The 22,762-nt window shown below is 43.3% G+C and overlaps 1 protein-coding gene and 2 long non-coding RNA genes across 7 annotated transcripts in view; 2 read left to right on the top strand and 1 right to left on the bottom strand.

Moving 5' to 3' along the window:
* Nucleotides 1–5,527, top strand: part of ACSM5 (acyl-CoA synthetase medium chain family member 5) — a 110,445-nt gene extending 104,918 nt beyond the window's left edge. For 3 of the 5 annotated variants that reach the window (XM_015067188.3, XM_053213623.1, XM_053213622.1), the window contains 4 exons: nt 1,346–1,473; nt 1,559–1,658; nt 3,905–4,024; nt 4,418–5,527. In XM_015067188.3, coding sequence (XP_014922674.1) covers nt 1,346–1,473; nt 1,559–1,658; nt 3,905–4,024; nt 4,418–4,528 — 459 coding nt within the window. In that variant the 3' untranslated portion in view covers nt 4,529–5,527. Of the gene's footprint in view, nt 1–1,345; nt 1,659–1,831; nt 3,135–3,904; nt 4,025–4,417 lie in introns of those variants that run through there. The other 2 variants (XM_053213624.1, XR_008294714.1) reach the window with 2 other exon arrangements.
* Nucleotides 3,876–22,762, bottom strand: part of LOC113594813 (uncharacterized) — a 33,587-nt gene continuing 14,700 nt past the window's right edge. Inside the window, exon 3 of the long non-coding RNA XR_003415256.2 lies at nt 3,876–4,667. This is a non-coding gene — a long non-coding RNA (uncharacterized LOC113594813). The remainder of the gene's footprint in view (nt 4,668–22,762) is intronic.
* LOC128313690 (uncharacterized) lies at nt 13,693–21,457 on the top strand. Its single transcript, XR_008294718.1, has 3 exons — nt 13,693–18,784; nt 20,095–20,238; nt 20,430–21,457. It is a non-coding gene; the product is annotated as an uncharacterized LOC128313690 (long non-coding RNA).

Consider the following 22,762-nt stretch of genomic DNA (forward strand, 5'->3'; position numbering starts at 1 on the left):
TCTATTCTCTCATGTACATTGTAGAATCAACTTGTCAAATTCCATGGAAAATGTTTGTTAGTATTCTAATGAGTGTCACTACATCTCTAGATCAGTTTGGGAGAGAATTAACATATTTATGAAATTCAGTCTTTCTAGCTTTCCATTTAAATGTATCTTCTTAAATGTTCTAAAGAGTTTTTTCTCTGTATACTTCTTTCAGGTTTTGTATGAAATTTATTTTTAGGTATTGACAGCTTAGCTTTTTTCTTTTTTCTCAGGATGCAGTTTTTAAATTGAGGCATAATTTACATACAATAAAATGTATGTAACCTATGTTACGTGTACAGGTCAATGACTTTTGACAAATGTATGCACTTAGGTAACTACCACCAGAATCAAGATATAGAACATTTTTATTCCCCCGGAAGTTCCCTTGTGCCCCTTTGCAGTCAATCCCCAAGCCATAGGCAATTGCTAAATTATTTGTTGTTGCTATAGAAAAATTTTGCCTATTTTTTTTTAAATTTTCTTTGTTAATGTTTATTTATTTTTGAGAGAGACAGAGTGAGACCAGGTGAGGGGCAGAGAGAAAGGGAGACACAGAATCAGAAGCAGGCTCCAGGCCCTGAGCTGTCAGCGCAGAGCCCAATGCGGGGCCAGAACCCACGAATCATGAGATCATGACCTGAGCAGAAGTCAGACACTTAACTGACTGAGCCACCCAGGTGCCTCGCCTTTTTTTTTTTTTTTTTTTTTTTTTTAAAGAACCTTATATAAATGGAATCACAGAGTACTCATTTTTGTGTGTCTGGTTTCTGTCACTCAGCATAATGTTTTTGACATGCATCCAGATAGTTGCATACAACAGTAATTAATTTGTTTATTTTTCTTGTTGGGTAGTAGCTTCTTTAAATCTTTAAGAATCAGAGTTTGATTTTTAGTTTTTCATCTTTGCTCTACCCCTGCTTTGTGGCCAAGCCCTCACTTTCTACCTTTAGTGATTTCTGAGCACAAAGAGTGTGTTCTTTTATGCAAAAAAACAAAAACAAAACAAACAAAACCCAGAGCCACTGGCCCTGTGGCCACCTTCCTGTGTTCCAACTATGTTTCCTTGGACCCTTCTAAAAATGGTAGCGAGGGGCTGTCCTTAATCATTTCCTGACACTTCCTTCCATCTAAAAGAGAGAAAATGCACACATTTCATAGCTCCTTGTCCAGTGTGAAGTTCTGGCCAGCTTGGTCTTTGGGAACTTGTGGACTTCCTGTTAGGGGTCCCTGGTCTCCTGCATGGGGCTGCTAGGGCCATAGCTGGCTTTGGTGGCTGTGCTGAGATGGCCCTTCATGGACTTCTTTTGTCTTCCAGGACAATCCTGAGAAGACAGAGGCATCAGAACGAGGGGACTTTTACATCACAGGGGACCGAGCCCACAAGGACAAGGATGGCTACTTTTGGTTCATGGGACGAAATGACGATGTGATCAATTCCTCAAGGTCAAGCTGTCTGCTCTTTCCTTCTCTTTTTGAAGCTTGGTGGGGGCGGGTAGGTTACTTAGAAGAATTTGCTTTTCTCTTCCAGCTACCGGATTGGGCCTGTTGAAGTGGAAAGTGCCCTTGCTGAGCACCCAGCTGTCCTGGAGGCTGCTGTGGTCAGCAGTCCAGACCCCATCAGAGGGGAGGTAACTAGTCCATCCAAGAATATTTCCTTCTGGTTGTGTACCTGTTAGCACCCAGCAGAGTAAGATGGAAACTCCCCCATATCTTCCCCTGACTCCAGATATTACAAAGTCTGAATGTCACCATCAGGCACACATTCCTTTTGGTTGGTTAAGCATTACCCTCATGTATTTAGAGACAGACTGTCTAGAGGGACATGATGAGAAGATACCAACGCTTTGGTGTCAAGTGAACATAGAACTGGGTCCAAAAGAGGTGGACTGTTGGGCAGGAAATCTTGGTGAACGCAGGCTCTGTCATCCATCCTGGCCAATAAAGAGTACTTTCCCGTTTGCAGGTGAGGATATAGCAAGCATGCCAGACATGACTGCTGAGGAATATCCAACTTGAGGGAAGACACAATAAGTATCCAAAGTGACCTTGATATAGCGGAAGGATGGGCCAAGTTTAATAAGCTGACCTTTCTTAGGAGAAATGAAAATTTCTTCCCATGGGTCCCAGAAGAATAGATAGAATGAGAGGATTAAGCCCATAGGCAGACCTATGTGTTTTTCACTGGCTGTAAATGCAACATAATCCTACTTACAGTGTAGTTACCTTATGAAAGTTAGTGCAAAATCGGGCTCTGTTCTCAGAAGCACCAGGGCCACAAGAGTGATTCTCATCTGGGCCCTGGAGTACTCACAGCTGCATCATTTTGTTTAAAATACAAAATTTGTAGGGGCGTCTGTGTAGCTCAGTCAGTTAACTGTCCAGCTTTGGCTCAGGTCATGATCTCGCGGTAAGTTCAAGCCCCACATCAGGCTCTGTACTGACAGCTCAGAGCTTGGAGACTGCCTCAGATTCTGTGTCTCCCTCTCTCTCTCTGCCCCTCCCCCACTCATGGTCTGTCTTTCTGTCCCTCTCAAAAATAAATAAACGTTTAAAAAACATTTTTTTTACTACAGATTTCTAGACCTGAAGTCAGTCTTGCTGAATCAGAGCGATTGGGGATGCAGCCCAAGGCATCTTCATTTTGACCAGAAACCCCTATCCAAGTGATCCTGGTGCCCATTAAACTTTCAGGCCATGGGCACCTGGGTGGCTCATTTGGTTAAGCATTTGACTCTTGAATCAGCTCAGGTCACGATCTCACAGTTCATGACAGCGCAGTCTGTTTGGGATTCTCTCTCTCCATCACTCTCTGCCCCTCCCTGCCATCTTAAAATAAATCAGTTAACATGAAAAAAAACTTTGAGGCCACTAATTTGGAAAAAGGGAGGTGGGAACCCCATGTCTGTGTTGGAGAAATCACAGCTGGAAAAGTACAGCTAGTTTTGTATGCCACAAATTAACTGGGGTTTTGACAAATGGCTGTGTGCACAGTTAATCTGCTTATAGTACTCAGAACAGAGCCTGGCGTGTAGAAGGTACTCAGTAAATGTTTGGTAGTTTTAACGGCCAGAGAAAGCCCTTCCTAATAACCAGATTTGTTTGAACTTGGAATGGTAGTGAGATGCCCGCCTTTGGGAAGTATGCAAGGATGGTGAACCACCACCTAACAGGATGTTGTTGACTGAGCTATATGCTGGGGCGGATAAGCAACCTACTGGCCTTTGAACTCTTCCATTCCTATCAGAAACCATGTTCTGTTGTGCCTGAATTCAGGACTCCTCCTCCGTGGCAGGAGGCAGCCTGCAAAGAAAGACTCAGGCAGAAACTACCAAGGTGCAGAATGTCCCTCAGGATGCCTGGCATGGAAGCTGTGCAGCAAAACGTTTGCTGATTGTAAACACTCATATATGCGGGCTCAGAAAGACCCATCTCCCCTTGGGAGAGTGGTCTGCATTTTCCCGAATCCTGCCTATCTGGGGCATTGCCAGTTATATTTCTAGTCAGGAAGACCTGGAAGGTATGGACCCTAAGGAGTTTGTGAAGCTCTTTACTCCAAAGTATTTCCCTTGGAAGAGAAGCCCATTGACTGCTAATGGTGTCATTTCAGGAAAGGAGAGAAGTTTGGGAAACAGGTAGGATCCTGGAATCATTCCATAAAAGCCAGTGCTTCCAATAGTTGTTCCTGGAAAGGAGGCAACGGCAAAAAAAATGATGTCGTCCATTTCGCTGGCTGAATCCTGCTGGCAGGATTTTCGTGCTGGGCTGGCAAGTGTAAGCACTTATTTACAAGGCTAGGTTAAGGAGAAAGTTGTTATACAGGGCCTGATTCTTTCTGGTTTGGGGGGTTTTGTTTTTGGATTTTTTTTTCTGGCAGGTGGTGAAGGCTTTTATAGTCCTTTCTCCAACTTACTCCTCTCAAGATCCAGAGAAACTAACTCGGGAGCTCCAGGAGCATGTGAAGAGGGTGACTGCTCCATACAAGTACCCCAGGAAGGTAAACATCAGGGGTTCTAGGACATGATGAGCTGGGAAATCACCTAAGCACACACTAGGTGGATTCTCTCTCAGGGTCAGGTGCTGGGGGGATGAAGATACAAATAACTCTACCTGCTGCTTCAGCCTTTTCTCCCTATTTCCCCATCGGGCCCACCCCAAACTACAGTTTGTTCTGACCCTAAAAAGTGGCATAAACCAGGTTTAGGGGGATGGTGCTGAATTGCTGCTGGCAAGATCATATGCCCCAGGCCCTAGCCATTTTGGTCTTTGCCATTTGGAGCAATCTATGAATCACGGAGGTTTTCCAATGAAGCAGCAGAGGGTAATGACTCAAGACAGAAGTCTTTCTGGGAAATGATGATTTCAAAATGTTTTTGTTTATGGCCACTAGGTGACCTTTGTTTCAGAACTGCCCAAGACGGTTTCTGGAAAGATCCAAAGGAGTAAATTGAGAAGCCAAGAGTGGGGGGAGACGAGAGGCAGCCCACGAAAGGCCCCATAGGCCTCAGAAGCTTCTAAGAGGAGCTGGTGCGATCACTGGTCAGTCCTTGTTTGGAGCATCATCCCTTCCACCTTACAGTATCAGAGGCTTTCAGTTCCAAATGGGCATCTCCAGAATCATTGGAGGAAACTGGAAGACCCTGGAGGAAGAGAACAGAAGAACATCACTAACCCAGAGTGCACATCCACCACCAGTCTAGTGGCGGTGTTTGGTGGTTTGACTTCCCCCTCCTCTGTCTGGAGGCATCCTCAGCAGCCGCCCACTGGTCTTCCTTCCAGCCGGCTCTCTGAAGGACAGGTCATCACAGAGTCAGGGCACCTGTGATCTCATTCACTGCCCGTTGGAGTATAACCACTCGACCCTTTTGATAAAGCCATTTGGTAATCACATCCAGGGTCATAAAAAATTGGTCATATCCTTTAGCTCAGAAATTCTGTTTAGCAGTCATTATAAAAGAAAGGAGTCAGGGGTGCCTGGGCGGCTCAGTTGGTGAAGCGTCCAAATCTTGGTTTCAGCTCAGGTCATGATTTCACGGTTCATGAGATAGAGACCCACGCTGGGCTCTGTGCTGACAGCTCGGAGCCTGCTTGGGATTCTCTCTGTCTCTCTCTCTCTGTGCCCCTCCCCTGCTCATATTCTGTCTCAAAATAAATAAATAAACTTAGGGAGAAAAAAAAAGGAAGGAATTCAAAGGACATTTCTGGAGCATTGTGTTAAAACTGAAAAAAATTGGAAAATTCAATGTCCAACCAATAAGGCAATGATTAACTCAAGTGTAATAGATTAACTCAATAAATATTGAGGCTTTAAAAAATATGCCTTGGGGAAAACTTGAGCTAAATTAATTTTAAATCAGAATAAAAACAGTATATGTATAGTGGAGAACCAAAACTTTGAAAGGGAAAGGGAAAACTATGGAAAAATGCCTGAAAGGAAGTACTTGTGCTAAGAGCAATATTCCTGGGGATTGAAAATAGTGGACGATAGTTCTTTCCTTTCTGTGTGTTTCTTTATTTTCCTGGCTTTCTCAGTGAGTCTGTGTTAACTATTTTAATGAAAAAATTATTTTAAAGAAACAACTCCCCTAAGCCACAATCTGCCTCCACAGACCAACACATCATCCCCCAAGTGCTAGTGTATTACATTGTGCCCAGGAAAGACATAAAGACCCAAAGCCATGTCCCAGGCCCAGAAACAGAAAGAGGTGGTTCTGGGCAGCTGAGACCAGCCATGTGCAGCAAAGCAGATAAAAGCTCAAAGTGATCTTTAGTGCTGTTTGCCTGACCCCCAGCACCTCCATTCACCCACCAGTCAATATTTATGGAGCACCTGCTCAGTGCTGGGCTCTGGGAATACAAAAAGAAGCAAAGTCCAACTCAGTTGATACCTATGTGAGTCTGTTTGGGCTTTCATAACAAGTACCACAGACTGTGTGGCTTTAACAACAGAAATTTATTTCCACAGTTCTGGAGGCTGGAAGTCCAAGTTCAAGGTGTCAGTGGGGTTAATTTAATTCTGAGACTTCTCTCCTTGGCTGTATGGCCATCCTCTCCTATGTCCTCACATGTTCCTCCCTCTTTTGTATGTGTCTATGTTCTAATATCCTCTTCTTATAAGAACACCAGTCAGATTAGATGAGGGCCTGGTGACCCCAGTTTAATCTAATCACCACGTTAAAGGCCCCATCTCCAAATACAACTTGAGGTATTGGGGATTAGTACTTTAGCATATGAATTTGGGGGACACAATTCAGCCCATGACTCTAGCCTTACAGTCCAGTGAGGACATTGATGTTATTCATCAAAAGAATAAGGCACATAATGCACAACTGTGATAAATGCCACGAGGGAAAGAGTTTAGTTAAAACATAGATTGACGGGACTGGTCAATCTATGGGAGGACTCAGGATATCAGGACAGCCTTCCATAAGGAAGTCCCTGGTGAACTGAGATTGAAAGGTGGAAGGAAACTAAGTAAAAAGATTGGGACCCAGTGTTCTGAATAAAGAATATAGCATGTGCAAAGGCCCTGACGTGGGAGAGATAGGTTTGTGTTTCTAAGAACAGCTCACACTCAGCACCAGCTATGTCCAGACACAGTTCCAAATGTCTTAACTCTCAACCATTTTGTTGAATAGGTACTGATAACATATCTGCATTTTACAGGTAGAACAAAGAGGTTATGCAATTTGTAGTTCAGGATGGCTTGTTAGGAATTTTGTCTTCAACGAGTGCTAAGAAGCCCCTGAAGGTTTGTGGCGTGAAATAATCCTCTTAAAGTTTCACTAGCTCTTAAAAAGAAAAAAAAAAAAACTTGTCAAAAGTGATTTACTTGTTTTTAAGTCTTTTGCCTTTATGGCATGGACAAATTCTCTTAATTTAATTTAATTTAATTTTTTTTTTAATTCTCTTAATTTTAAAGGTGGAAATTCAGAGGGCTTTGGTGATTTACCCCAACCCAACAGGTCTGGCTTTGCAACCCCATTAGTGCTCTTAGCAGGGGTTTGGAGTCATGTATAAGACACTGCTGGAATTCCTAATGAGCCCTGCAAATTGTCAGTTCCTTAAAAACCAGGGACTTGGAACTGGAGTCTTCTCCTCTAAGCCCCTTGGCTGAGCCAGTCTGTTCTCTAGCGGTAATCAGAGCTCCCCACCCAGGGTCCTTTGTCCAGATTTCAGTCAGTATAAGCCAAGGATGATGAAGGGCAGGGGTGGAGGCATGGGGAGGCCCACTCACCCTCCCCCAAGAACCCTCCCAAACTGATACCCTTGACCGCCCCTCCCTGCTTCAGCCATTTCTCCCACAGTCGCCCCAGCCCAGCTTGTCTCCAAAACGAAAAAGGCAAAACTCAGCTGCAGCTGCACCCTTGGGAGCCAGGCACCAGCACCCCACACTTCCCCACCAGCAGCCCCAGCCTTAGAAGTCATTGTAATCACAACAGCCACAACAAGAACTGCTACCATCCCTCTGTTGACTATTTATTCTGTGCCAGGCATTGTGCTAGATGCTCTGCTAAAGTCCTCTAACTCTGTTATTTCTCACCTTCACTCACTCCCATGTTACCTTGAGAAACGTGGCTGTCTCCACATACCATCTGTGCTATAAGTCAACTCACATTTAAACAAAAGTATCTTCACCCTAAGCAATATATATATATGTTAGAGGATGAGTCTGGAGTCCGGTTCATTTTTTTCCTAATGCATTTGTGCATCAAAAAAAAAAAAAAAAAAAATGAACGTGAACACTGCTCAAGCAAAATCATCTTGCAAGAGCCATCTTGGGGAAAACGGATCCAAGCAGTTTCCCACTCGAATCCTGAGAAGAGAGCATTAAAATCACTATTTAACAAATGGAAAGACTGAAGCTGGGGACATTTTGCACAGCAGCCCCTCCCTGGGTCTCCACCTCTGTCCTTTCTCTGCCAAGACCCTTGCCCACCTTTTCCAGGTTCCCATCTCTTTCTCCTCACACTCTTCACCCTGTTCCTTTTCTTATTATTATTTCTTTTAGTTTTTGTTTTAATTCCAGTTCATTAACATACAGTGTTGTATTAGTTTCAGGGATACGATATTAGTGATTCAACAATTCCATACAGTACCCACTGCTCATCATGCCAAGTGCACCCCTTAATCCCCATCGCCTATTTCACCCATCTCCCCACCCCCCTCCCCTCTGGTAACCACCAGTTTGATCACTATAGTGAGAGTCTGTTTCTTGGTTTATTTCTTTCTCTTTTTCCTTTGCTTTGTTTTGTTCCTTAAATTCCACTTATGAGTGAAATCATGGTATTTGTCTTTCTCTGACAGACTTATTTCACTTAGAAATACACTCTAGCTCCATCCATGTCATTGCAAATGGCAAGATTCCATTATTTTTGATGGCTGAGTAGTTCTTGGTTTTTTAAAAAATTTTTAAATGTTTTATTCAGTTTTAGAGAGATGGAGACAGGGAGATACAGAGAATGAACAGGGGAAGGGCAGAGAGAGAGAGAGAGAGAGAGAGAATCTGAAGCAGACTCCAGGTTCCAAGCTGTCAGCACAGAGTCTGACGCAGGGCTGGAACCCACGAATGGTGAAATCATTACCTGAGCTGAAATCAGATACTCAGCCGACTGAGCCGCCCAGGCGCCCCTAGAGTCGTTCTATTTTTAATTTTTTTTAAGGGAACCTCCACATTGTTTTTCAAAGTGGCTGCTCCACTGTGCATTCCCACCAACAGTGCACTAGGGTTCCTTTTTCTCCACATCCTTACTAATACCTGTTGTTTCTTGTGTTTCTAATCATTCTGACAGGTGTGAGGTGATACCTCATTGTGGTTTTGATTCGCATTTCCCTGATGATAAGTATCTTTTCATGTGTCTGTGTCTGTTGGCCATTTGGATGTCTTCTTTGGAGAAATGTCTGTTCATGTCTTCTGCCCATTTTTAATCAGATTATTTGTTTTTTGAGTGTTGAGTTTGATAAGTTCTTTATATATTTTGGATACAAACCCTTTATCTGATAGGTCATTTGCAAATATCTTCTCCCATTCCATAGGTTGCCTTTTAGTTTTTTGATTGTTGCCTTCACTGTGCAGAAGCTTGCTTTATTTATTTATTTATTTATTTATTTATTTATTTATTTATAAATGTTTATTTATTTTTGACAGGGAAACAGCGTGAGTGGGGGAGGAGCAGAGAGCTACACACACACAGAATCCAAGGCAGGCTTCAGGCTCTCAGCTGTCAGCACAGAGCCCGACGCGGAGCTTGAACTCATGAATCATGAGATCATGACCTGAGCTGAGGTCGGACACTTAACTGACTGAGCCTCAGGCACCCCAGAAGCTATTTATTTTGATGAAGTCCCAATAGTTGATTTTTGCTTTTCTTTCCTTTGCCTCTGGACACATATCTAGAAAAAAGTTGCTGTGGCCAATGTCAAAGAGATTACTGCCTGTGTTCTCTTCTAGTCTTTTTATGGTTTCAGGTCTCACATTTAGGTTGTTAATCCATATTGAATTTATTCTTGTGTATGGTGTAAGAAAGTAGTATCTTTGTTCACTCACTTTGCCTGTCCGTGGCCAGAGGGCTCAACTATACTGAGGCTCAGCTTTTAAGTCATTTATTGTGCAAAGCTTTCCCTGAGCCCATGTTAAGGATCTTTTGGGGGGAATCCCAGGGCACCCCCTAACCATACGGTGGCAGAAATAATGGAGATAATGAGTGGACAGGGCTTGATGGTCTATAGTCAGACAATAGATTTGTAGATTTTTTCCTCCTGCTACTGATATCCAGACCCACTATGTCCATCTTCTCTGCCTCACCCAAAAGACTATATGCCCTGGGACAGATTCCTTATCCTTTTATTCCTTCTCACACCTCATTTTCAGGCATTAAGGTGTTTAGTCCAATCTAAATCTAAACTTAAATCCAGCTTAGAGATACTTCTCTTCCCCAGCCCAGCCTTACCCAGGGTGTGTGTGGTGTTGTTTTTTCTTACTTCCACAGTCTGTGTTTTCCTTCATAGACCTCATTAATTCACTGTAATGTTTACTGAGTACCCACTGTGTGCTACATACTGTTCTAAGTTCTCAAGGTAAATCATCTCCAAAACAGGCAAAGATCTCTTCCCTCATACACTTTAGATTCTAATGGAAGAAGACAGAGGCAAAAAATTATGAATAAGTAAATTCTATAATACATTAGAAAGTATTGAGTATTAAGGAAAATGGAGTACTTCATAGAGGGGATGGAAGGCAGAACCATTTTTGAGGTGGATTACCATTTGGAGTATGTGGTGAAGGTAAGCTTCCCTGAGAAGGTGAGAAAAGTCTTTGGCAAAGATTTGAAGGAGGAGAGGGGGTTATCCCTAGACACATGGGGGAAAGTGGTCTGAGAAGAAACCACAAAGTCACTGGTCCCAAGGCAGGGTGTGCCAGTGGATCTGAGTGGGCAGGACATCAAGCCAGAGAAGATGGAAATGTGGGTGAAGACCATGCAGGAACTTGGATAATGTGGTAAACACTTGGATAGTCCTTTTACATGAAATTGGGATTCAGTCGTGGCACTGAGCAGAGGTGTGACATGATTTGACCTCTGACAACCCTTACCAGTATCTAAAATGAACCTAATCATTTTCCATGCTTTTAGCTATCTCAACTCCAAACTGGGAGAGATCTGTCTTAGTCATCTTTGTGTCCATCTGAGAGAAGCAGTCAGTAAATATTTGTTGACTATTTGGCAAAACCAGATATATCCAGGGAAGGTGGTATTCCATGGCTTATCTAGGGGAACCTGGCTCCAGAACGTCCAGACCACACAGGTCTGGGGGTTCTCCCAGAAAAGGGGAGGATGAATTACTTTCTCTTGAACTTCCTTCCATTTGGGAGGCCCCAATTGCTGTTCCAGGATCACAACCCTCATTCCCCAAATCTGCTGCATCCAGGTGATCAACAGGAAGGAACCATGACTCCCAGACCCTCGGTCCATGCAGGTGTGTGAATTTGAGTCCAAAGACAGTTCTCCAAGTCTCCCGTTCTAGTCTTGCTATAATTTACTGTTCGTTGTATGAGAATGCATTTTTTTTTTTTTTAAGAAAACAATTTACCTATTTACTCTGAAAAAGGAAATGTAGCTGGGGTGAAGGAATGCAAGAGCACCTGGCTCTGGGGTCCCAACCAGATCAGGTTTGGTCACTCACCACTGACAAAACTCAAAGGCAAACAGGCAAGTGGTGGTGAACAAGAAAGGAATGCATTTCAGTGAGGTCAACACTGGGAAGACAGCAGACTAGCATCTCAAACACTGTCTCCAAAGTGTTGAATGTATTTCTAGGCTTTTGTAAGGAAAATGTGGCACAAAGGTTGGTAGGTATGGGCAGAGGGGCAGTAAAGGTCAGGTGGGTCTTTGCCTTGGTCAGTCCCCCAGGGTCTTGCTAAATCAGGGCAGTTATTCTTGCTTGAGGGAGTAGTTTCATTTCTGGCAGAGGATGCTTTGCCCGCAGGGTCTTTTGTCCGAATTAAAAGGTAAGCTGGAAAGAGTTTAATCAGTTAGAAAGTACAAACTGTGGTCAAAGTGGAGATGGTTGAAGTCCTTTTTAATAAATAAAACTTTAATTTGAATAAGTTCATAAAAAAGCCCACTGGATCCAATTCAAAGTCAAACTAGCTCCCCTCTCCAGAAGCAACTGAGGTTACCAGTTTCTAGTGGTCCCTACCAGAGGTATTCTAAACATTTTATTGTGGCTGGGTGCTTGATATGCACTATCAAGTTCAATCCTCACTCGTCTAAATGGTTTTCTAAGACTGTCCCCCATTTTCAAATAAGACTGAGACTCGGGGAAAGAGTAACAACTTCTTCAAGAGCACACAATGCAGTAGCAGTGGAAGCCAAATTCAAATCCAGGCAGACTTCAGGTCCTTCGTCCTTAATCATGAGCTTCTATAGCTCGTATATAGCTGTACTATATAGTCATGGGTAAAGAGGTTCCTAACACTGGAGCTGAGGAACCAGAGGGTATTTGCACAGGGAAGAGGGGGTAACGGGTGCAAGAGAAAGCACAAATCCAGACTTCAGAAGAGAGATGTATAAGGCAGGGAGAGTATTAGGGAGCAGGAGTGGATTTTTCCTTTGTCTTTGTGTTACTGATCTCAAACTATGATATGGGAACCCCTGAGGATACCTGAGACTCTTCCAGAGTAATCCATGAAATCAAAACTATTTCAAAACAAAACTAAGACAAATGGGAATCCTTGTGCATCACTCGTGGGTATGTAAAAAGGTACAGCTTCTCTGAAAAACACTATGGCAGCTCCTCAAAAATATTTAAAATAGAATTAGTATTTGGGGCACCCAGGTGGCTCAGTCAGTTAAGCGTCTTGAAATCAGCTCAGGTCATGATTCCCAGTTCGTAAGATCAAGCCCTGCATTGAGCTCTGCGCTGGGCATAGAGCATGCATGAGCTTCTCTTTCTCCCTCTGCCCCTCCCCCAACCTGTGCACTTACTCTATCCCTCTCTTAAGAAATAATAAATAGAATAAAATAAAATAGAATAGAACTACTAGCAATTTCACTCTTGGGTATATACCCCAAAGAATGAAAAAGTAGGGTCTTGCTGAGAAGACTCAGTGACTCCATCAAACATAATAACATTTGTATTATAGGAGTCGAAGAAGAAGAAGAAGAGAGAAAAGGGGGCAGAAAGTTTGTTTGAGGAAATCATAGCTGAAAACTTCCGTGTTCTGGGGACAGAAACAGACATCCAAATCCAGGAGGTACTAACTCCCATCAAAATAAACAAAAGCAGCCAACGTCGAGGCATATTTAATTAAAATTGCAAAATATAGTGATAAAGAAAAATCCTAGCAGCAGCAAGACAAAAGAAGTCCCTAACTTACAAGGGAAGACCCATAAGGCTGGCTGCAGATCTCTCAAAAGAAACTTGGCAAGCCAGAAGGGAGTGGCATGGTATGTTCAATGTCTTAATAGGAAATGTCTGCAACCAAGAATTCTCTATACAGCAAGGCTATCATTCAGATTAGAAGGAGAAATAGATTCCCAGACGAACAAAATCTAAAGGATTTCGTGACCACTAACCCAGCTCTGCAAGAAATATTAAAGGGGATTCTTTGAGCGGAACAGAAAGACCAAAGATGAGAAGACAAGAAAGGAACAGAGAAAATCTCCAGAAACAAAGACAAAACAACTACTTAAATGGCAATAAACACATATCAATCGATAATTGCTCTGGATGTGAATAGACTAAATGCTCCAATCAAAAGACATAGTGCATCAGAATGGATAAAAAACCAAGACCCATCTATATGCTGCCTACAAAAGACTCAATTTGGACCTAATGATACCTGCAGATTGAAAGTGGGGCAATGTAGAAACATTTATCATGCAAATGGATAACAAAAGAGGGCCAGAGTAGCCATACTTGTATCAGACAAACTAGATTATTTAAAAAATTTTTTTTCAATGTTTGAGACACAGAGAGACAGAGCATGAGTAGGGAAGGGCAGAGAGAACGGGAGACACAGAATTCGAAGCAGGCTCCAGGCTGTGAGCTGTCAGCACAGAGCCTGACGTGGGGCTCAAACCCACACACCATGAGATCATGACCTGAGCCGAAGTCAGATGCCCAACCGACTGAGCCACCCAGGCGCCCCAAGACAAACTAGATTTTTAAGGCAAAGACTGTAATAAGAGCTAAAGAAGGGCACTTTATCATAATATAGGGGACTCTCCAGTAAGATCTAACAGTTGTAAATATTCAGGCTCCTAACATGAGACACCAAAATATATAAAACAATTAATAGCAAAGATAAAGGAACTCATTGATAATAATACAATACTAGTAGGGGACTTTAACACCCCACTTATAGCAATGGAAAGATCTAAGCAGAAGATCAACGAGGAAACAATGACTTTGAATGACACACTGGACCAGATGGACTTAACAGATATATTCAGAACATTCCATCCTAAAGCAGCAAAATACACATGGGAGATTCTCCAGAATAGATCACATACTAGGTCACAAATCAGCCCTCAACAGGTTCAAAAAGATTGAGATCATACCATGCATATTTTCTGACCGCACCCTTGTGAAATTAGAAGTCAACCACAAGAAAAAAATTGGAAAGACCACAAATACATGAAGGTTAAACAACATGCTACTAAACAATGAATGGGTCAATCAGGAAATAAAAGAAGAAATAAAATACATGGAAACAAATAAAAATGAAAAGCAGGGTCTTGAAGAGATATTTGTTCGTGATAGGATTATTCACAATAGCCAGAAGGTAGGGTCAAGGGATGAATGTATAAACAGAATATGGTATATCCATATGATAGAATGTTGTTTAGCCTTTTAAAAAATGAAATTCTGTTGTATGCTCTAACGAGGATGAACCTTTGAAGATAGTGTGTTAAGTGAAATAAGCCAGTCACTTAACTTAATGTTGTGTGTTTCCATTTATGTGAGGTTCCTGGAGCAGTCAGATTCATAGAGACAGAAAGTAGAAGCTGGTTGCCACGTGCTGGGATGAGGGAGAACTGGGGAGTTCTTGCATAATGGGGACAGTTTCAGGCTAGAAAGATGAGAAGGTTCTGGAGATGGATGGTGGTGATAGCTGCATAACAATGTGAAAGCACTTAATGCCACTGAACTGTACACTTAAAAATGGTTAAAATAATACATTTTATGGTATATATATTTGTAATAAAAAAGAAAAAAATACATCAATAGGGAGAGAGGGAAACAAGTAAACAAATCTAAGATAACATTTTCCTTTTTCACTCTCATGCTCTGACAAGGATACAGTGGTTATTTCCAGAGGCTACATGTCAGGTGACTCTGCAACTAAGTGACAGAAACAGATAAAAATCTAACTGTCTTCTCTTAAGGATGGTGTTCAAGAGATTTGCAAAAATGTAAAATGAAGCCTCTCTTTTCTTTCCTTCTTTCTTTCTTTCTTTCTTTCTTTCTTTCTTTCTTTCTTTCTTTCTTTTATTTTGTTTTTTACAAAGTATACTTACCTCTGTATTAACACATATCTTATTTGTGGTAAAATATAATGGTTTGTTACTGTTATTATTAAAAGCACACATATTTATAAAATGTCTCAGTTTTAATTTCTAGTATAGTAAATAGAACCCATAGAAATAAAAGCTCATTGAAGTGTATAGGGGGGTTGAGGTCAACAAGTCTACTAAGCATTGATGTGACAATTCCGAGGCGAGGCAGGGGATTTATTCTCTGTGCATGTGTGCTGGCCCACCCTGATAAGCTGGTCTCTTTCTTCAGGCTGGCAAGCGACCTACAGATCCAGCCTTGTGGTGAGTGAGCAGTGATGGGGATGAAATAATGAACTTCAGTGAACTGAGTGAACTCAGCCAGCAGGCAGCCAATGTCCTTTTGGGCGCATGCAGCCAGCAGCATGGGGACCTTGTGGCCGTGGTGCTGCCCCAAGTGCCTGAGAGGTGGCTGGTGACCCTGGGCTGCATGTGAGGAGGTTGGTAATTGGCCACCTGGTCTGGTCACCCTCTCCCTTGTGAAGGAAGCTGATGGCAGAGAAATTCAACTGCCCCTCCCAAAAGATGTCCCGTCCACATAGCATGCTGTCTCTCCTCATAAGGAAATACCACCCTTTTTTCTAATTATTTAAGCAAGCTATGCACCAAGCACTATGCTAGAGGTTGCTAATACAGAGTAAACAAAACATGGCCTGTGCATTCATGGGACTTAAAGATCTTTGGAGAAAGATGGCCATTCAACTATTAATTGTACACATAATTATTTCATCACAATTTTGATAAGTGGCATGAGAATTTTATAAGAACTTAATGAAAAAAAAGTTGGCAAACTATGACCTATAGGCCAAATCTGGTCCACAGATTGTTTTTGTAAATAAAGTTTTATTGGAACATAGCCATGCCCTATTTACATATAGTCTGTAGCTGCTTTTGCACCACAGTGGCAGACTTGAGTATTTGGGACAGACAGCATCTGGCCCATAGGGCTGAAAATATTTACTATTTGGCCCTTTGCACAAAAATGTTGTCATTCCCTATTATAAAAGGAGACCTGAACTGACTAATCTGAGAGGGTCACTGAAGTCTCAGTGGAGTGATATTTGGGCTGGAATCTGAAGGATATGTGGGATTCAGCCAGAAGAAGAGACAGAGAGGGATGCCTCGAGCAGAAGGAACAGAACAGACAGGAAAGAAGCTTGCAAATTATGGGAAACACTGAAAAGATGTCTGTGTATTTGGAGACAGCAAGGAGAAACTAGTGGCAAGTGAGCCTGGAAAGATGGGCAGGACCCTGGGTGCCATGGGGAGGGTTCTGCATCCTTATCCAGTGAGGAATGGAAAAGCATGGATGGATTGAGTGACATGATCATATTCTGTTTGTAAAAGGTCATGCTGGATGGTGCATAGAGATGAGATGAAGGAGGGCAGGAGTGTGTGTGGGAAACCCAGACAGGAGACAAGGCATGATGGTGGCTTCAAGCTTAGATGGGGTGGTTGAGACAGAGACAAGTAAGTGGATTTAAGAGGCAATTAGGAGGAAGTTGAGAACACCCTTTTTTTATGTTTATTTATTTTTGTGAGAGAGTGTGAGCAGGGGAGGAGCAGAGAGAGAGAGGGAGACACAGAATCCAAAGCAGGTTCCAGGCTCTCAGCTGTCAGCACAGAGCCCAATGCGAGGCTCGAACCTACAAACCATGAGATCATGACCTGAGCCAAGTCAGACGCTTAACCAACTGAGCCGCCCAGGCACCCCAAGAACACCCTTTTTTGATGAATGACATATGGTAGTGGAAGAAAGCCAGGGAGATGGAGAAGTCACAGACACTCAGGCAGCTGGGTGGATGCTACAGGCTTTCCCTGCAGTGAGGACCATAGGGAGAAACAGGTATTGGGGTGTTGGGATAAGATGACAGGTTCAGTTAGGTAAGTGTTGGGGGTGCTCATGTGATGTTCAAGAAGGGATGAGAAGTTCCCATTAAAAGATAAATAGGTCCTGGGGATGTAATGTACAGCATGGGACTCTAGTTAACGATAATGTCTGGTGTATTTGAAAGTCGCTAAGAGAGTAGTTCTTAGAAGTTGTTATCACCAGAATGAATACTTGTAATTATGTGTGGTGATGGATGTTAACTTGTGTGGTAAGCATTTCGTAATATATCCATATAGCAAATTATTACTTGGGACACCTAAAAATAGTACAGTGTTATATATCAATTATATCTCAATCAAAAATATGTATGGGAAAAAGAAAAGAAGGGATTGGAAGTGAGAAGAAATTGCATTGAAGGGCACAACAGCTGGGATGGAGACAGAAATTCTAGAATCATCAACCTTTAGAGATGAGAGATGACAAATGGAGAGGTCTAAGAATGAGCCACAGAAACTCCTGCACAACCTTCCCTCGTTCCCACCCTTTCCTTCCTGGCCTCTCTCACATGCAACAGATATTCTCTCAATAAGGAGGAAGATGTAATTGTGGTCAAAACACAGGAGTAATCAGAGGAGGTAGAAACAATTGTAGGAACTTGGGGTCTCACAGAGGCCCTTCCAGGCCATGTGAAGAAGGTGACAGAGTGAGAGATTATGGTCTGAAGGGAAGGAGAACTCAGCGGGGGAGATGTGTCTGCTTTTCTGTGGGCCTGACTCAACATGGCCATTATGGTGGAGACACACTGGACGTGGTTAACAGGTCTGCAGTGTGGATCCTGAAGTGTTAAAGTGGGAAGAAAGTGAGCCAGGGGTAAAAGCTGTTCATCAGGAGGAATGTGCGAAATCAGCTTTGTAAATGGTGAACTGTAAGTCTAGTTATTCTCTAGAAGAATAAACAGGGGCTCCTGGGTGGTTCAGTCAGTCAAGCATCCAACTTCAGCTCCGGTCACTCACAGCTTGTGAGTTCGAGCCCAGCATCGGGCTTTGTGCTGACAGCTCAGAGCCTGGTGCCTGCTTCAGATTCTGTGTCTCCCTCTCTCTCTGCCCCTCCCCTGCTCACTCTCTGTCTCCCTCTCCTTCCACAATAAAGAAACTTTAGAAGAATAAACAAAATCATGAGAGTCTCATCAAGATAGAAAACAAAAACGAAGAAAACTAAGAGCACTCTCGCCTGTGAAAATTCAGTGTCCCAGGTTTGGGAGAAGTCACCAGGGTCTAGAGTAGGACCTGTGTTGCAGGACTAGAAAATTCTAAATGTCTTTCCTTAGTTTAGATCCTATATGAGAGTCTTTGGATACAGGAAACTCCTGTGGGGCAGTGTATGTGTGTTCGGGGGGGTGTGGGGGAAGAAGGGTTAGACTGTCCATGGTGTGAGATCAGTTTCTCTCCTTAGTCCCAGTACACCTCTTGAAGTTCACCACCACCAGGAAATCTGTTACAATCACTCTGATCCTCAGTGGCTTGTTACTGATATTCCCCAGTGGCCATCCCTTCCTCACCCCTCCCCCATTTGCTCCCTACTGGCTGTTTACATCACGTTTCTCTAGGGGAGAAGATAACCCTCACTCCCAGTTCTCTCTAAGACTTTTGGCTCCTCCAGGCCTCATCTTCATGCCCGGGACTATGCAAATGAAAGCCAAGGATGTTCTGGGTATGCCGCAGATGTCTAAGGCCAGGGCCATCATGGCTGGCGACAAAGTGGCCCAGGCAGTGGACGCTGTGACCCCTGACTGCCCTTTCCTGAAAACGAAGCTACTGGTATCTGAGAAAAGCTGGAATGGGTGGCTGGATTTCAGGACACTGCTACGGTGAATATCTACATGTCTTATCCTGCGTTTTCGCCAAAAGTGGAAACTGAACAAAGCACTTAGGAGCAGGTGCTTTATTTGGGAGGTCCAGGGAGCAGAGTGTGAGACTGGGGAGTGTGAAGCAGGGAAGAAGGAAAAGATAATTTAAGAGTTTGTTATTGGGTCACTGCATGGGGTAAGTGGGCTTGATCTGCAGGGGCCTCACAGAATGCCTCCCAGGATTGTCCACTCAAGGACTGACAAGCATTGAGCCATCTGACTCCTATTGGTGGAGGGTTGTACTGGGCGGGGCATCATATACCCCACACTTGGGGGCTGCACATGCGTGCATGCAGAGCAGGCTCAGAGTCCCTTGCCATGGTGGTAACAGAGAAGTCCTGGGCACAAAAGGGAGTCACCCATGGTCCACACCAAGAGCAGCACCAACTGGATTGAAATCCCCAGAGCTGGTTACTGCAAACCTGGCAGGAATCAGAGGTGAGGCCAAGAGCATATAAGGTAAAATACAAGAGGATGCTGATATACTGAGTGTCTTCTCCCTACCCTCTGTATCTCTATGCAAGGCTTCTAATGCTATGTGTCCTTCCAACAGTGGATGGCAGGATTGATTGGAAGAATGTGTTTCCCTGTCACATGTTTGGACTCCCTCCACTAGAGACACATCTCTTAGGATGCCCATAGGAAGAACAAAAGCTTTTTCTAATTTCACAAGCATGACATGACAAAAGCTTTTGTTCTCCCTATGGGTTTCCTAACTGTCAAAGAAAGAGACAACATGTGACCAGCTTTGAGAGACTTGAAATCGAGACAGACACTACACGAGATGTTTGAGAGAGGGAAGTCAAGGGAAAATAGAAGAGGCTGTACTGCGAGAACTGATACTAAGTGAGCACATATTGTTTACCTTGTATTGTGCAAGGGCTCCCAACAACAATCAGGTTAACGTTTATTGAGTTTGTGCTGAGCAAGTTGCTCATTTTCTTTGTTCTTTCTTTGTGTTACAATTAATTTCCTTTTCTCATTAACTCTATGAGAATTATCGATGCCATTTCACAGATACAGAAAATGGAACTCAGAGAAGTTAAATAAATAGTGCAGAGTCCCATAGTTAACAAAGTGCCAAATCTGAGTGGTTTTTGAGTCCAAGCCTGACTGGATGTCTTGATCTTAACCATTCATAAGCTCCCCTTTTGAAGTGGGCTGGCTTGACTTGCCCTTGCCAGCATGGAGGAAAGTGGAAAGAGATGAGTCTCCAGGACCTCTGGTGTCCAGGGCAGAACTGAGAATTGGACAGTTTGTGTCTTTGTCAGAGAAGCGTCTACCACTCATTGCTGTGTTGAGACTGGAAGCCAAGAAGCAGCTGACATCTACTTCACCAGTGGGACTAGTGGCCTTCCCAAGGTGGCAGAACACTCCCACTCAAGCCTGGGCATCAAGGCCAAGATGAATGCTGGGTAAGAAAAGCCCTTCCTCTCTACAGAGATACATGATCAGGGCTTGAGACTTTTCGGAGCTCAAATCCATTTCTCTTTGGATGGACTACCACTGGTGTTTTCGAGAAAGACAGTTGGGAAGGGAGGCAAGAGGGAGCATGACTTAGCAAGCTGGATGTCAAGTGACCTTTGGTGGGACATTTTTGTTTCAGATAACTTGGGATCTCCTAACCTCTTCAGTGTTTGGATCCATGTATCTAACAGGATTAGCACAAGGTATATATGTTCCCCCTTTGTGATGGCTACCAGCAGCTCCAAATATAGGTTTTTAGCAGTTTAGCAAATCACATAATACAAGAGCATCTTTTCCCCTAAAGGCACCAGCAAAAGTCTTCAGGTTGATTCTCATTGGACCGTGTTAAGTCATGGGCCCATCATTAAATCAATCCCTTAAGCAGGGTGATGGAACACTCTGATTGGTCAGTTCTGGGTCATGTGATCACCTCTGAAGCAAGTGCAGGAAAGATGGAGAAAAGACAGACTTACACCCATGATGATATGGACTGAGGGAGAGAGGCATAGCTCTCCACAGGAAAACAGGGATGCTCTTACCAGAAAAGGCAAAAAGCACAGAATCCACTATATACCTGTGTTCACTCTAGGGCAGGGAACTAAAGCATGGCAGTTGACACTGAAGGGGTCCCAGTTTTTGGAAGTGGGCGCAAGATAGGAGTTTGCCCCAGGGAAAGGGAAAAAAAAAAGTATTTTTGAGTCTAGGGTAGAGATGAGAGCAGCTATGTTAAGCCTAAAGCTAATGAAATCTGTACATAATCCAGAAGTTCACTGATGCTTTGTCACCACAGGGTAATTGTCCTACGTGGATTTTCTGAGAAATCAACTCTGGGAAGGAGATTAACATGCAAGAGGTTTATTAGGGAGTGCTTTGGGATCAACACTTGAAGAAAGAAAGAGAAAGGAAGGGAAGGGAAATGAAAGGAAAGGAAGGGGCAGGATTGGGCAACAGGCGAAGGTGCACTGTGATGTAGTCACACTGGGGACCTCAAACACCCCCATGGGGAGTTCTGCAGGTAGGATGACCTTTCAGAGTTTTCTGAGCTGCAGGCAAGTTGGGAGGGTGCTTTATAGCCCTATGTAGATCAGGCATGGTTGCAGGCTGCACTGGGATGGGAATATGGCCCTGGGAGAGGAAGCTTTCTTTGGCTGCAGCACTCCCCTAAGAGGTCTGGCAGTGGGGTGGGAGGGTTAAATCATTCTTACGGGGGGGAGGGGGGGGTGGGGGGGGGTGGGAGTGGGCAGCACATCAAAGAGCCCACCACAGACTTTCAGCCTCAAATTCATTGTGAGGCAGTCAGTCCTAGCACAGCCTCTGGAATTAGACAGTTGCATCCAAAATTCATCTCCATTGCCTACTTAACAATCTCACTGTGCCTCAGCTCCCTTATCTGTGAAATGGGGATAATGATGTTACTCCTTCACAGGTTGTTAAGAAGAGCTAATATTTGTAAGACATAAGGCACTTAGAAGACTAGCACATACTAAGCATGTAGTATTTTAAAAGGAAACTAAAAATCCAATCATACCCAATATATTATGAATTTTGAGTTGTAAATGAATATTTTGGAGGATCCAGTGGATCCACAGTCATATTACTCAATAGATGTGTTTTTTTACAAGTCTCTCCTCTAGAATATTTGGGCAGCATTCTTTCTACCTCTTCCCTCCTTCCAGGGACCAAACACTCCCTGGGTCTCCTGTGAGGCTACTCTCTACCCTCTATCTACACCCCAGGGGCCAACTAGTAAATATTTTAGGAACTCAACTCAGCCCTTGTAGTGCTAAAGCCACCAGAGACCATTGGAAATGAATGGGTATAGCTGTATTTCAATAAAACTGTATTTACAAACACAGGAGGAGGGCTGGATTTTGCCCACAGGCTATAGTTTGCCAATCTCTGCTCCATCCCATTGTGATTTTAACAAACTCCTTCATCCACAAAGTCAGTCTTGCCTCTGGAAATTTCCCACATCAGCTGTTAAGAAGGTAACTTTTTCCATATCAGTATCCCTGTTGTTATTTATCAGACCTAAGGCTATCTGACTCTAAGACCAAAGCCCTGGCAAAGCTAAGCCTTGTAACAGGAAGTCTCTGTGAACTGTCTTCACAGTCCTAGGATTCAGGAATGTTAGAGATGGAAGAGTCCCAACATCAAACATGTTTTCCCCTAAAGGTAAGAAAAATGAAATTGGAGAGATTTTATAGTTCTGCCAAGGGCACACCAACAAGAAATGGCTGAGCTGGAATTCAAAGTTGGGTTTTGTAACTCTTAAATATCTAGTGTCTCTAGTCCAAGCTAATAACTACAGCTAAGATATTTCTAGTGTTTACTCATGCTAAGAACTTAGCCTGTGTAAATTTATTTTATCCTCACAACAACCCAACAAAGTTGTCACTATCCTCCAGTTAAGTCAGTGGGGAAATTGTCTCAGAAAAGTCAAGTGACCTGTCCAAAGTCAGGTGGGTTGTA

This window comes from Acinonyx jubatus, chromosome E3 (genome assembly GCF_027475565.1).
Source record: "Acinonyx jubatus isolate Ajub_Pintada_27869175 chromosome E3, VMU_Ajub_asm_v1.0, whole genome shotgun sequence".
In the NCBI taxonomy this organism is placed as follows: Eukaryota; Metazoa; Chordata; class Mammalia; order Carnivora; family Felidae; genus Acinonyx; species Acinonyx jubatus.